Here is a 14,912-nt window from a genome sequence, read left to right as displayed (position 1 = left end):
ATGGAAGACAATGTCAAATATCTCATTGGAAAAACCACTGACCTAGAAAATAGATCCAGATGAGATAATTTTAAAATTATTGGACTACCTGAAAGCCATGATCAAAAAAAGAGCCTAGATATCATCTTTCAAGAAATCATTAAGGAGAATTGCCCTGATATTCTAGAGCCAGAGGGTAAAATAGAAATTGAAAGAATCCACCAATCGCCTCCTCAAATAGATTCCAAAAAGAAAATTCCTAGGAACATTGTCGCCAAATTCCAGAGCTCCCAGGTCAAGGAGAAAATACTGCAAGCAGCCAGAAAGAAACAATTTGAATATTGTGGAAAAACAATCAGGATAACACAGGATCTGGCAGCTTCCACATTAAGGGACCGACCGAAGGGCTTGGAATGCGATATTCCAGAGGTCAATGGAGCTAGGATTAAAACCAATTATCACCTACCCAGCAAAACTGAGTATCATGCTCCAAGGTAAAATATGGACTTTCAATAAAAAGAGAGGACTTTCAAACTTTCTCAGTGAAAAGACCAGAGCTGAATAGAAAATTTCACTTTCAAACACAAGAATCAAGAGAAGCATGAAAAGGTAAACAAGAAAGAGAAATCGTAAGGGACTTACTAAAGTTGAACTGTTTTGTTTACATTCCTCCATAGAAAGATGATGTGTATGATTCATGAGACCTCAATATCATAGTAGCTGAAAGGAATATGCATATATATATAAATATATATGTGCATACATACATATACATATGTGTGTGTATATGTATGTATATGTGTAGGTATATATATATATATGTACACACACACACACACACACACACACAAAGGGCACAGGGTGAGTTGAATATGAAGGGATGATATCTAAAAAAATAAAATCAAATTAAGGGATAAGAGAGGAATATATTGAGAGAGAGAGAAAGGGAGAGATAGAATGGGGTAAATTATCTCACATAAAAGGGGCAAGAAAAAGTGGTTCTGTAGGAAGGGAAGAGGGGGCAGGTGAGGGGGAATGAGTAAATCTTGCTCTCATTGGATATGACCTGAGGAGAGAATACCATACACACTCAATTGAGTATCTTACCCCACAAGAGAGAAGGAGGAAGAAGATAAAAAAGGGCGGATGATAGAAGGGAGGGCAGATGAGGGGAGGAGGTAATCAAAAACAAACACTTTCTAAAGGGGACAGGGTCAAGGGAGAAAATTCAACAAAGAGGGATAGGTTAGGAAGGAGTAAAACATAGTTAATCTTTCACAACATGAGTATTGTGGAAGGGTTTTACATAATGATACGCATGTGGCCTATGTTGAATTGCTTGCCTTCTTAGGGAGGGTGGGTGGGGTGGGAAGAGGGGAGAGAATTTGGAACTCAAAGTTTTAAAAACAGATGTTCAAAAACAACAACAACAAAAAAAAGTTTTTGGATGCAACTGGGAAATAAGATACACAGGCAATGGGGCATAGAAATTTATCTTGCCCTACAAGAAGGGAAATGGGGATAAGAGGGGAGTGGGGTGACAGATGGGAGGGCTGACTGGGGAACGGGGCAACCAGAATATACGCCATCTTGGAGTAGGGGGAGGGTAGAAATGGGGAAAAAATTTGTCATTCAAACTTTTGTGAAAATCAATGCTGAAAACTAAATATATTAAATAAATTAAAAAAAAAAAGTAAAAGATGCCTTTCCTGTTTCCCAAACTGCTAATGCCCTCCTTCCCAACTACCCTATGTTAACTATTTTGTGTTTGTATGTTGCATATATTCACATATGTATACATATATATGTGTGTGTGTGCATTTGTATGTGTTTGTACTTGATGACTCCTCCATTAGAATGAAAGCTCGCTGGGGAACAGGGCTGGTATGTACCTCTATCCCTAGTGCCTAGGGCATGAAACAGAACAGATGCTTAAAACACTTGCTGATTGATAGATTAGCCCGTTTCTACCACATTGGAGCTTCTACAGCTCTTGTCATACAGAGATTTTCTTTATAGTAATTTTTGTTTAAGTAGAAATAGTCCAGTAGATCAACAAGCATTTATTAAGCATTTACATGCTAGGCAATCCTTCTACCTAATTGTTTGGCTTTTCTGACCCTTTTCATTCTTCCTTAAGCCTCTCATGGCTTTCCCTACCACCCACACTCTCTACTGAGAATCTTACTTCATATGTCACTGAAAAAAATTTAGGCCTTTTGCTGAGAATTCCCTCTTCTCCCCTCCTCCCCCCACCCCCCCAATTAACTCCAATCTCTCCCTATCTACAAGCTGCTTTTCTACTGTTTACGAAAACACCCAAGTCTCCCTCATTCTCAAAACACTCAAGTCTTCCATTCCTGACAACTCTCATCCCACCTGTACTTCTCCTCCCTTTTATATCTAAACTCCTGATAAAATCATCTAAAATAGATGCCTCCAGTTCCTTTCCTCTCACTCTCTTAACTCTTTTCAGTCAGTCTTCCAACCTTATCATTCGACTGTAAGTACTTTCTCCAAAGTTACCAATGTCAAATTTAATAGCCTTTTCTCAATCCTCATCCTTCTTGAGGTTTCTGTATCCTTTGATACTGTTGATCGGTCTCCTCTCATTTATACTCTACTTACTAAGGGTTTTTTTTTTTGACACTTCCCTTTCCTGGTTTTCCTCCTACCTATCTGATTACTCCTTCTCAGTTCCCTTTGATGGATCTTTATCTAGGTCACCCATTAAAATCAGTATCCTCCGAAGCTCTGTTCCTGGGCCTTCTACTCTTCTCCCTCTATACTATTTTGCTTGGTGATCTTATCAGCTCCATGGTTTCAATTATCATCTCAATACAAATGATTTTCAGGTCTATTTATCCTGTCTTCATCTCTCTCCTAACTTACATTCTAAATTCTCCAACTGCCTTTTGGACATCTTGAGTCTGACATCCCATAGATACACCATGTCCAAAACTGAACTCATTAGCTTTCCCCCAAACCAACTCCTCTTCCTAATTTCGCTATTTCTGTTGAGGGCACATCTTCCCAGTCACCGAGGCTAGGAATGCAGGTGTTGTCTTCAATTCCTCACTCTTCTCTCAACTCCTATATAACCAGTTTTTTACCAGGTTCTGTCTACGGTAAAGACACCTCTTGTATACAACCTTCTCTCTTCTGACACTTCTGCCACCCCAGTCAAGGCCCTATTGTCTCATGCCTGAACTATTACTCCAACAGTCTCTTCTTACTCCAGTGCTTCTTCCACTCAGCTATCAAAGTGAACCCTCTCACTATTCAATAAAATCCAATAACTACCTGTTAGCTCCAGAATCAAATATAAAATGCTTTGTTTGGATTTCAAAACCCTTCATAAACGGCTCCTTCCTACTTTTCCAGTCTTACACTTTACTTTCCTCTCCACATACTATATGACCCTGTGAAAGTGGAAACTGGCATCCTTGCTAATCCTCACAAAAAACACTCCATAGCCTGACTCCATGCATTTTCAATAGCTATACCCCATGCCTAGAATGCTCTCTCCTTGTCTCTGCCTCTTGGCTTCCTGCAGGAAACCAACATTCTGCAAGAAGTGCAGAGGTCTTTCCCAGTCTTCCATAATGCTAGGTTTCCTTTAATGTTAACCTTGACTATCTCCAATTTATTTACTTTTATTTACTTACAATATATCTTGTTTGTACACAGCTATTTACACATATTGTCTCCCCCATTAGACTGTGAGTTCTTTAAAGGCAGGGACGATTTTATGCTTTTATTTGTATTCACAGTTTAACACAGTGCCTGGCACATAGTAAGCATTTAATAAATGCTTGTTCATTTGTTTACTAGCTACTGCAGATACAAGAACAAAAGTGAGATGTTCTCTGGTACTCAAGGAGTCTGCATTCTGTTGGCACTGTACTTTTGAAATATCAGATCTTTTCACTTTAAATTTTTATGAGAGCTCCAAAAATTGAAATGATGTTTTAAATTTTAAAAGTTCTAAAACTGGTATTTTCTGTTTACTCCCAACAGGATCATGGGTGTAGACCTGAAAGATCATCTGATCCATCATCCAATCCATTTAGACCTCAAAGATTATCCAACTCACTCCAATTAGGCCAAAAAGAAATAAATGATTTGCTCCAAGTAACAGGGCTGAGGACTGAGGTCTGAACACAAATACTCTAACACCAAATCCCAAGATCTTTCCACTATATAAATGCTGTTTCAATTCAACAAATTATACGTGCCTACTATGTACAGGCTACTGTGCTGGATGTTAAAGGACAATACAGTTTAAATATGGCATAGTACCTGCCTTCATTGAATAAGGTGACAAAACACTAACAAACACCATTATAAGAAGTGCCAAAGCAATGTGTAAACCAGTAACATTTGAAGTCACAGAACCTAGGGGCAAGGGTAAGGAGAAAAGAGAAAAGACACAGATAGGCAAGAAGTCCAATTTGGCTATGGGACTAATAGGGAGTCATACAAACCTAGAAAGACACCAAGTTATAGAGACTCTTGAATGTCACAGTAGGGAATCTGAATTTTATTTCATAGGCAACAAGAAACCCTTAATGGGCTTTGAATGGAAAAATGGAGTGATTAAATGAAAGATTAATATATGACAAAGGTGTTTAGCTTGGATGGAAGGGAGGTAGCTACTGAAGGCCTGGACACTGCTTAAGAGGACATTTTGCAATATTCCAGGACAGTTAAGGATCTGTATGACAGTGATGGCAATAAAATAAAAAGGAAAAAAAAAAACTGTTACAAGATATCTCATGGAGGTTGAAAAAAATGGCTAGCAGGACACAAATAGGAAAAGACTTTAAAATGATATGCTTAAAATATCCATGGTAAATTTAGCTGCAAATTTTGTAATAGATAAAAAAAAGTAATGTTTTTCATTATATCTAAAATGAGCCCGTGCTTTATTTTAGTACTCTTATCAGTAAGCAAAATATGGTTGAATGCTTATAAAAAGTTAAAAAATTATGTTTAAGTCCTGCACATTTTAATTATTTTTTCTCATTTTATTTTTAATCATTTTTGAAGAATTTTACATACATCAAACAGTCTAAAAATATTTCATTGAGTCATTAATCTAGATGGGAACTTAAAAATCATGTAGTCCAAGTCCCTTATTTTATAAATGAGAAAACTGAGGTTTGGAGAAGCTAAACGACTTGCCTAATGTCACACTGGTATTAAGCAGGCAATCAAAATGGAGGCCTACTTATTCCAAATTTAAAGCTTCACCAATGTTTATTTGTGTTTATGTGCCTAGAATCGTGGAATAGAAAAGGAAGGAGTCACACCTCACACCTTCCAGTAGTTTACAATCTACCTGAGGAGAAAAGACCACTAAGCACCAAACAATTAAATCCCACAAAATGGTATATAATCTAGGACTGAACTATGTGCTTTCAAATGTAATTGTGAATGAAACTGGGGTTTACTGAAGGAGTGATGAAACTGGGCTGAATCATGATTAGAGAAGACCAATGAGAAGAATGCTACCTACCTTCCAACAAAGAGGTGATGGACTCAAGTGGCTGCCTGAAACATATCTTTTTGGACACGATGAAGGTAGGAATTGGTTTGCTTGATTATGCATACTTGTTACAAAGACTGTTTTCTTTTTCTTTTTCTATCTTGGGTAGGGGAAATTAAGAGGAAGAAGGTGAATAGGGAAAACACTGCAAAAAACCACTAAAAACAAAGTGGGGTGTTGCAGTCAGGGAGGCAGGGGGCCCTGACTAGAGCCCTAAAGGATTTGGTTAAGTGGAGAGCCCATTCCAGGTGAGAAGTCTTATGTCTTTTGCTAGGATTTATTTTCTAGGTTGTCTCTCATATAACTCCACAGATGGAGATCTGCTATCACAGGAAAGCAGAGAGCCACAAGTGTAGTAGTACACACAGAAGGCCAAATGGGATGAAAACACAGTAGAAAACGGAGCTCAGGACCCCTAGCCAAAGTATTCTGCACCTTTATGCATACTCATGTAGGGTCCTTTAAATATATCCCTATATTTTCATAGCACAACTAATGTGAAGACAGAAACACACAGTACCATAAAACAATGCTCTTACCCCAACCCCTCAAGAAAAGAGCTACAAATCTAGGCTTCATAAAGACATGACAATGGCCAATACATACATAATAGATGTTCACGAAGGTCATACATTTGGAATGAAACTTTAGAGTCATCTAATTCAATTCAACCCCCTCATTTTACAAATGAAGAAACTGAGGCCCAGGGAGGTCAAGTGATTTGCCTATAGTCACACAAGTACTTAAGCAGCACAGCAGGGATTTGAGCACAACTTCTCAGACTCTACTCTTTCCACTGCACCATGTTCCTTCTGAACTTATTAGAACGTTGAGGCCCTGCAGCTTTGTGGCCCTTCAAACACTTTCCACCACTGCTGTCTTCTTGTACCTCCTAAGGCCTACTTCTTCAGAGACATAAAATAACGTCTAGAGGGAAAAAAAAATCACCAGGAGTACACCAAGGGAATCCATCCTATATTAATGTCTGGAGACATTAATTCTTGAGGGGACAAATATTTATCTTAGTATTACTAATTCAAATTATGCAAATTATCAATTTAGTAGTATCCTGTAACTTCAGGGCTTAGGATCTATAATCGAATAAATTTGGAAAAGCAATTGGTTAGAACTGTAGAATAAGGGTGTTTCCAAATTAGAAATCAATCCAGATAAAGCTGAATCTGGATTTTTAAAAGCCAGAAGCCCCATTGTTTGTGAACAAGCTCTACTACCTAATTATTTAAAAAAAGTTTCTAACAGCTCTGAAACAGTATTTCCTTTGGTTCCTCTTTTCTAAAAATTCTGATACTCTGAATTTCAAAATTCATTGTATGAATTTTCAACAACTCCAAATACACTGGGTACAAGAAACATTTAATTTCAAATAGACTTTAACAAAAATCAGCTAGAGATTACTTTTAGAGTGTATATTATAACTTTGGCAAATGCCTATGCAAAATAGTTTTTATATAGCCCTACTGTAAAAGGATGTCAAGTTTATTCTGAAAGTTTTGTGTGACATGGGCTAGGTGAAGTAGGTGTAGCCAAAACAGAAATCAGAATCACAGGATGGTACTTAGTATTTAAGATGACCTTGGACTTCAGTCTTCCTCATCTTGTAAAACGAGGGAATCAGATTAGATGACATCTAGGGTCCTTTTTAATTTCTAAATCTATGATCCTAGGGTCAAAAAGAAGTACAAATGTCCCCTCACTTCTCCTGGCCAACGCTCCCAGGCTAGATCATCTCTGTTTCTAGGTCTCAACAATGCCTCAAGGAGGCTAAATCTACATCAACACTATTAACTATAGTATGGGTATAGGAACTCACTCTTTTCTATCTATAAAAGAAAAACTCTCAATTGCTATTACTGAATTTTGGCTTGGTGATGGAGAAGGCAAAGTCAGTAACCCCATGCAATTCTTTTGCACAACCTCACTACAAAACCAATTCTACCTACAGATGACTGTCAGTTGATTTCCTGCACTAACAACTTCTTCAACTAAGTTTTGCTCCTAATTCTATTATACATTAATGCTGCCTTTGTTCTTTTTGGGGGGAGGGACAGAGCAGGAGGCAGGGCAATTGGGGTTAAGTGACTTGCCCAAGGTAACACAGCTAGTGTGTCAAGTGTCTGAGGCTGGATTTGAACTCAGATCCTCCTGACTCCAGGGCCGGTGCTCTACTCCCTGCGCCACCCAGCTGCTCCTACCTTTGTTCTTAAATATCAAAAAAGTCTATTTCTCTTTTAGAAATTTTAGAAATACGAAATAGATCCAAATCTCTCACCTATTTTTCTACACGTATTCTTAAGCCAGCTTTTCCAATAATCATTAAAGAATGCAAAAACCTGACTACCTTCTTCTCAGGATGTAAAAGCAGTAAAGTATGTAAAACCAGTCATTCAGCACAAACTTGGCACGCAATTATCCTCCTTTGTAAGTGAGATCATTCTAAAAGCTAAAAACACAAAATATATAATTTTAGAATGCTTTTTAGAAATAATCTTGCTTCAAATTGAAAGCATTAAAAACCAGATACCATATCCCAAAAAAGGAAGAGGAAAAACCTCTAGGAAGTAATATAGCAACTGTGCTATTTCAAACCATTTACAAGTCAAACTTTATATTAAAAACTAAAATGATATTAGTATTTGTAAACAGGTTTTCAAAATTCAAAACAAATACAGGGTTATGGTACTCACTGTAAGATGATCAAAACTTTTACGTTAAACAGACTGAACTACCAGTCTGTACCAAGTACAGACTTTTAACTACTACCATATGAAAAGGCACATAATATACCCATGAGTTTAAGACAAAGTTAAAGTGGATGATGACATTTAAAATTAATTAAAGGGAGTAGATATAACTCCTCTTTACTTAGCCTTCAAAAATAGGCGTTCAAGCAAGCTAAAACTGCCTTGCCAAAATGTCTCAACTCTAACTTTAAAAAACTTTCTCTAAAGGAGTGTTATTCAGTCTGCATGGCTCATTCAGTTGTGTGGTCCTTAACAGAAAAAGGCTAGAGAGAAAAGAGAGGAGAGGAAGAGAAGGGAGAGGGAAGGGGGGGGAGAGAAGAAGGGGGAAGAAAAGGAGGAAGAGGGAGAGGGAGAGGGAGGAGGGAGAAAGGCAGAGAGGGAGGGGGGGGGGAGAGAGGGAGAGAGAGAGATAGAGAGAGAGCTGGAGCAAGCTGTGATTTCTTAAGGTGAATGCTGTTAGTCTAGGAGTTGCATACCAAGTGACAAAACTGAAATTTACATATCACTAATATTTTCAAGAGATAAATGCTTAATATTATTTTTTCCTCTCAGTAAAAGAAAAAAAAGAGAAAAAAATCAACATTTCCTTGCTTCGAGGCAGGAAATGGCATCTTTAACCCAATCTATGAGTTTCTTTAGAGGCAATACGAGTGTGTGGATCAGCTAGATGAATAGCCATATTCATAATTCTCCAAGTATCACAAGCTGAGAAATCAAAATTTAAGTATTTCATACCACTTGAACACTTTATCTATAAACACTGATAAAAAATAAAAGGCATCTTATTCTTGTAAATTAGAAATATGTTATGAAATATACTTGGGGGGGTGGGAGGGAGTCTTTAAAAAAGATACTAATTGATTCCAATTGCCAAAATTACTGAAGAAAAACAAGGCAGGTTGCCACAAAAAGCCTTAAATACATTTTCCACAACTGAGTAAACTGCATCTATATTATTTAGCACAAAGCTACAATTGTGTTTTTTAACTAAATGCATTTCAGCATCGGTCTGAAGAAACTTCCTAGAGAAAACAGGAGAGTAAGAGTTACCATGGAGAAGCCTATTACAGACGGAGGTTGAACTTTCAAACTCAGTAACATAAGGTGGAAAAAAAAATCTACATTGTAATAAGTCCTTCAGTTATTTTTTGAAATTGATCCAAGAGCTGATCTTCAATATTTACTTTAAATGATCAACTCCATCTTCTGCAACAGGTGACACGAAACTCTACTCCCCAAGGAACACGGGGGTGCTTCTAAGCAATACATTGCTTAGGTGAGATTGAGAGAGACAGATATTGTCATCTGGGATTTTACGAAACTGAATTTTAACTAAATGTACCCTTTTGGTTTGATTTTTATTTTTTTAAAGTAGCCACCTAAGGGCAACTGTTGCATGTGCCCATTAACACACAAAGAATGAAAACAAACACACTACGGCTAATTAAGGTTTCCCCCAACAGCACAAGTGGTCGAGCTAATTCCTTGAGACAACTACAAAACCACACAAAGCAAGAAATGTAAAAAGAAAAGAAGCACAAGTAGAAACAACATTATTTACATGTTTACACCCTAAACAACTCCCTACCAAAGATCGCTGCTAAGAGATGATACTCCAACACTAAAGAGAATTCACATTAAGCCATGCAAAGTGGCTAGCTACACAAGAGGCTTCTTTACCTTAAAAGAAAAAAAGGGCAAAACAAGTCTACTTTAAAAAAAAAAAAAAAAAGGAAGGCAAAGGCTACGTGTATGCTTAAGTCTCAATCCTGCCTTGAGGAAAGACTGCACTGGCTCAAATTTTGGGAGGTGGGGGGAAAGTGGGAGAGAGAGAGACAGAGTGTGGCCTGCAAACTGCAACAATGCAATCTCCATTTTGAACAATGCACCTCTTTCCTCTTGTAAATCTAGTTTTTTGCCACTTGATGTGCAATTGCATTTCCCCTCTCTTTGGGGGTGAGGTGGGGGGGGGGGTTGACGCTAGAGCAGGATGCACAGTGCAAGGGAGACAGAGAGTGAGTGCGTGTGTGTCTGTGTGTGTGTTTGTGTGTGTCTCTTCGGTGTGGAGGGGGTAAGGGGTGGAGGGAGTGGAGGAGGGGGGGAGAGAAGGTGGAGAGTGGGAAAGGCAAGCCCCTGATGCGGCTGGGCTGGGTGGATACCTGGGGTACTGCTGTAGGTGCTGTGGCTCCTGAAGCTGCTCTCGGTGCAATAGCTGGCATCGTCGTCGTCTTCCATTTCTTCGGGATAATCGGAGTCATCGTCGTCGTCGTCCTCCTCCATAATATCCTCCTCCTCCTCCTCCTCGGAGTCCTGCGTCTCCTCGGGGTCCCCCTCTTCCTCCTCCTCTTCCTCGGAGACCATGTCCTCGTCCTCGTCCTCCTCCTCGCTCTCGTGGTCATCGTACACCACTTTGCTGATGCTCCTCCTGGACGGGGTGGCCCGGGCCAGGTGGCCGCCGCCACCACCACCACCACCACCACCACCGCCGCCGCCGCCGCCGCCGCCGCCGCCACCCCCGCCTCCAGCTCTGCCTCCCCCGCCTCCTCTCCCCCCCCGGCCCGGGGCGCCGGCGCTGGGGCTGCTGCTGGGGGGGGCGGCCGGCGGCGGCGGCGGCGGCGGTGGCGGCGGCGGCTTCCTCCGGCTACCGCCGCCCCCCCTGGGGGAGCTCAGCCGCGCCTTGGGCGCCACCTCTGCCTGGGCGGCGGCCCACCTGCCCCGGCTGCTGCCTCGGTGCCGGGAGCGGAGCCCCCCGATGGGCCCGGCCGGAGGTGGCGGTGGCGGTGGCGGCGGCGGCGGCGGCGGGGGAGCCGGGGCGCCGCGCTCCGCAGCGCCTGCCGCGGGCTGCTTGGGCGGCCTGCCCCGCCTGCCCCTCATGTCGGAGCCGAGAAGGGAGGGAGGGAGAAGGGAAAGCCGAGGGGGGGAGGGGGACCGGCCAAGGGGCGGCGGTGGGGAGCCGCTGGGGGCGGGGTGGGGAGCCCCGCGGGGTCGGGGCGGGGGGGGCCCGGCCGGCGGAAGCGGGTGGAGGGAGAAGGCTCAATCCGAATTGCCGGCACCCCGCTCCCGATCGCCTCCAGCCGCCATCTTGTTTCTTCCCTCTCGCTCGGTGACTGGGGGAACCGACAGCGGCAGCAGGCCTGGAGCGCGGTCACGTGAACGCCCCCGCCGACGAGGCCGAGGCCGACTCCGCGCAGCCGCCTCTAGGGGGAGCGCGGGAGCCTGCAGCCCGGGCCCGGCCAGCTGGCGGGGGCGCGCAGAGGGGGGAGCCCGGGAAGCTTGCGACCCGTGGCGTCCGGGGCGCTGAGGGCCCTAAAGAACGAGAACGGGGGGCGGGGGGGGGTGAATAGGTATTAAAAATGAGGCCTGCCCCTCTCGGTGACGGAGACTCAGCCAGGGAGAGATCATCGGGATTATTAAGAGTCCTTACTCTCCACCCATTCCCTCCCCCCCACCCCAGTAGCTGAAAAACACGAGAAAAGGGAAAACCCCCAAATTAAAGTGGTGGAGAGACCCCTCCCAACAAAATTGGAGCCAAACTAGATTTGCAGTCGGGATGCCGGGGAGGGCTGCAAGGAGACAGGGGGAGGAAGTAGGAGGTGGGAGGAGCAGAATTTCAGCCTGAATGAGACACTGAGGCTAGGCACTGGGCAGCACCAGAGACAGAGACCCTGGGAGGGAGTGCCTGCGGGCGGGAGAGAAGGCTTGCGTGCACCTCGGGGAGCGCTAGGTCCTGGAAAATCTGTCATTGCACCCCAATAACAACGACACCACGGTATCTTCAGGAACCCCGCCCCAGCTTTTCCAAAGTCGCATTAAAGGCGACTCCAGAAGTGAGGATTGTACTTGGGAGACACCAGCCCCGCCGCCCCAGCTCCGGAGTTTGACAGCTTCAGTCCGAAAGCGCCTTCCCAGGGCAGCCTGCGCGCACCGTGGCAATAACCCATATTGATTCTCCTCATGTTCCCCATGCCCCTAGACACACACAAGTGATTCCTGAAGTACTCTTAAACTTCAAACAAACTTTTCAATGCCACCCTCGCACTGCTGTTTACTCCTAACGTTCGAAGCTTTCATTTTTAAAGACTGCCACCTATTAATTTATTTTTAATTGGACATACTTAGAATTTAATGTAATATTGTAATCTTAATTACAAAACAATAGTATTCTATGCCACTAGCACACAAGCTAAACCAATAATTTGTAGGCCACTGAGGTTCATAAGAAGGACTGGACCCTTTCTAAGGTAATTGGACAAATCTTCCTATATCTATACCCCCCCCAAGCCCCCACCCCCATGGATCAGTGGCAAGGATATGCAAACTACCCACACACACATTCCTACGCTATTCTGTGAGTTGGCCCAATTAACAATACTGAGAAACACCTATACGAGCAATGGAGCAAAGGATGATTGGGAGAAGGGAAAAGATCCAGGTTCCCTATAGGTTTCTCCTAGACTCTTGACCTCCCTACAATTCTAACTGCCCTTTAAGTTACAAGTACTCCTCGTAGTGGTCCTATGCTAAACTTTCTTAGCTAACATCTGAACTATCAGCTAAGGATTAGCTGACATTCAGCTGAGAAAACAAGAATAGAATACAGGAGAGGTACATAGAAGCAAAAGGGGCCTGATTTTTTTTTTGGAGGGGGAAAGGCAGGGCAATTGGGGTTAAGTGACTTGCCCAAGGTCACACAGCCAGTAAATGTAGCCAGTGTCTGAGGTCGAATTTGAACTCAGGTCCTCCTGACTCCAGGGCTGGTGCTCTGCTCACTGTGCCACCTAGCTGCCCCAGGGGTGCTTATTTTTAAAGCACAAACATTACTGCTTTCACAATTAATTTTTTTTAAACTATTAAGGCCCTGATTATGCCACTCAAAACTTACCTGCATGTCACATGGTGGAACTGCCATCATAACCACTGATAACAAATTATTCATACTTTCCATGTCCCTGTCACTGTGCTAGGTGCTGGGGATTGTTTCAAAAACTGAAATAATCCCTGCTCTCAAGGAGCTTGTATACTAATGGAGGAGACAGTACACGGACCTCCTCTGGGCCCTCAAGTTTATAGCTGGATCACCAAAGTGGTGACTGTTATCTCTGGTTTTTGGTATAACTATGGGTGGCTACTCCTGCTGTTGTTGCTCATGAAACCTGACCAATGTGTTTTCCCTCATCAGCCATAGCAAAAAACAAAAACAAAAAACAGTTGGTGCAAAATATTCCTCCAGAAAAACCTGGAACACTTTCTCCAACAAATACACAGACTCTTGGGTGATAGTGAGGCACAAATTTAAAGAACAAGAGTAACAAGGTACACAAATAGGGAGTCCATATGATTAAGGCAACTTATAACTGAAACTACAGGGACTTGATGTCATTCCTCCATCGAGTCCTCACAAAGTTCATCGTGGGTGAGATATTCATAAAGGTTGGGATTCTCTAATGCTAGGATAAACCGGCTCCCTACAGAGCATATCATCTCTGCTGGATGAGTGGCTGACTTTATCTGGCTTCTCACAGAAAAATGGTGTGTAAAAAACTAAAAGTGAAAGTCTACAGGCTTTGAAAAAGTGTATTAGCTCCTCCTGTAGCTGCTAATGGGTATGTGGAAAAATTAATGTTTGGTTAAAAATCTGAATGGACCTGTAACTCCCCCAAATTCGGATTATCAGCCCCCTACCAGTCCCCAATATCACTCCTCCATAGGTAGTTGTAGTCTCCACCACCACCAACCTCATGCTTGTCTGGACTGTTACACCATACTCTTTCAGAAAGGACAGAGGCCTTTACCCTTGAATTGGCAGAAACCTCCAATTCTGCTCCTTCAGTACATTGGCTCTGAGGTTTTCACCTCTCAGGCAGAAGGTAGAAGAGTTATAGCCATCAATAAGCAATAACTCATACTAGAGTTGATTATCAGATTTTCAATATGAGCATTTATACCTCAAAAATCAGCACTTGATCTTTTGATTATCTAGACTTGAGAAAGGGACAGAAAAAAACATTAATAATGCAGATTAAACTCACATATGGAACATAAACCCACACCCACCCATCCCCTTGCCAAGAGCTAGTTGTTAAACATTTACCAGCAAAATGCTGGGTATAACTTTTCCTTTTGACCACTTTTCCCAATTCAGCGCTCACCTCTTTCATTGAGGGACTTCACCCTAACTTATGGTGCCCAATCAGTTGTTGTTCAGTCATGTTTGACTCTGCATGACCCCAGGTCCATGGGGTTTTCTTGGCAAAGATACAGGAGTGTTTTCTTCTCCAGAGTGTCCCCATTTTACAGATGAGGAACTGAAGCAAATAGGGTTAAGTGACTTACCCAGGGTCACACAACTAGGAAGTGTGTGAGGCCATATTTGAACTCAGGAAGATGAGTCTTCCTTCCTGTCTCCAAGCCCAGCACTCTATCTACTTCACCACCTAGCTGCCCTGACCAACCAGTACCTTTCCCAAAACTTCATTTCTGTAGGTTAGACCATAATCAGTCTGTAACCATGTAGCAAATAATCACCAAACAGTTCTGGGTTTGCAGTTTCCCAGTTTAGGGGATTTTTTTGTTTTGTTTTATGTTGTTTTTATCTCTGGTTTCCTCCTATTAGTCCTTGC

At 42.5% G+C, this 14,912-nt stretch overlaps 1 protein-coding gene across 1 annotated transcript in view; it reads right to left on the bottom strand.

Annotated features, from left to right (window-relative positions):
- The window catches only part of BPTF (bromodomain PHD finger transcription factor), a 192,208-nt gene extending 181,042 nt beyond the window's left edge, over window positions 1–11,166 (bottom strand). The window contains exon 1 of the mRNA XM_036758225.1: window positions 10,452–11,166. Coding sequence (XP_036614120.1) covers window positions 10,452–11,166 — 715 coding nt within the window. The remainder of the gene's footprint in view (window positions 1–10,451) is intronic.
- Between the last annotated feature and the right edge of the window lie 3,746 nt (window positions 11,167–14,912).

The sequence above is a fragment of the Trichosurus vulpecula genome, chromosome 4 (genome assembly GCF_011100635.1).
Source record: "Trichosurus vulpecula isolate mTriVul1 chromosome 4, mTriVul1.pri, whole genome shotgun sequence".
NCBI classification, from domain to species: Eukaryota; Metazoa; Chordata; class Mammalia; order Diprotodontia; family Phalangeridae; genus Trichosurus; species Trichosurus vulpecula.
The sequence above is the reverse complement of the archived record's forward strand: the minus strand, read 5'-3'. Positions and strand labels throughout refer to the sequence as shown.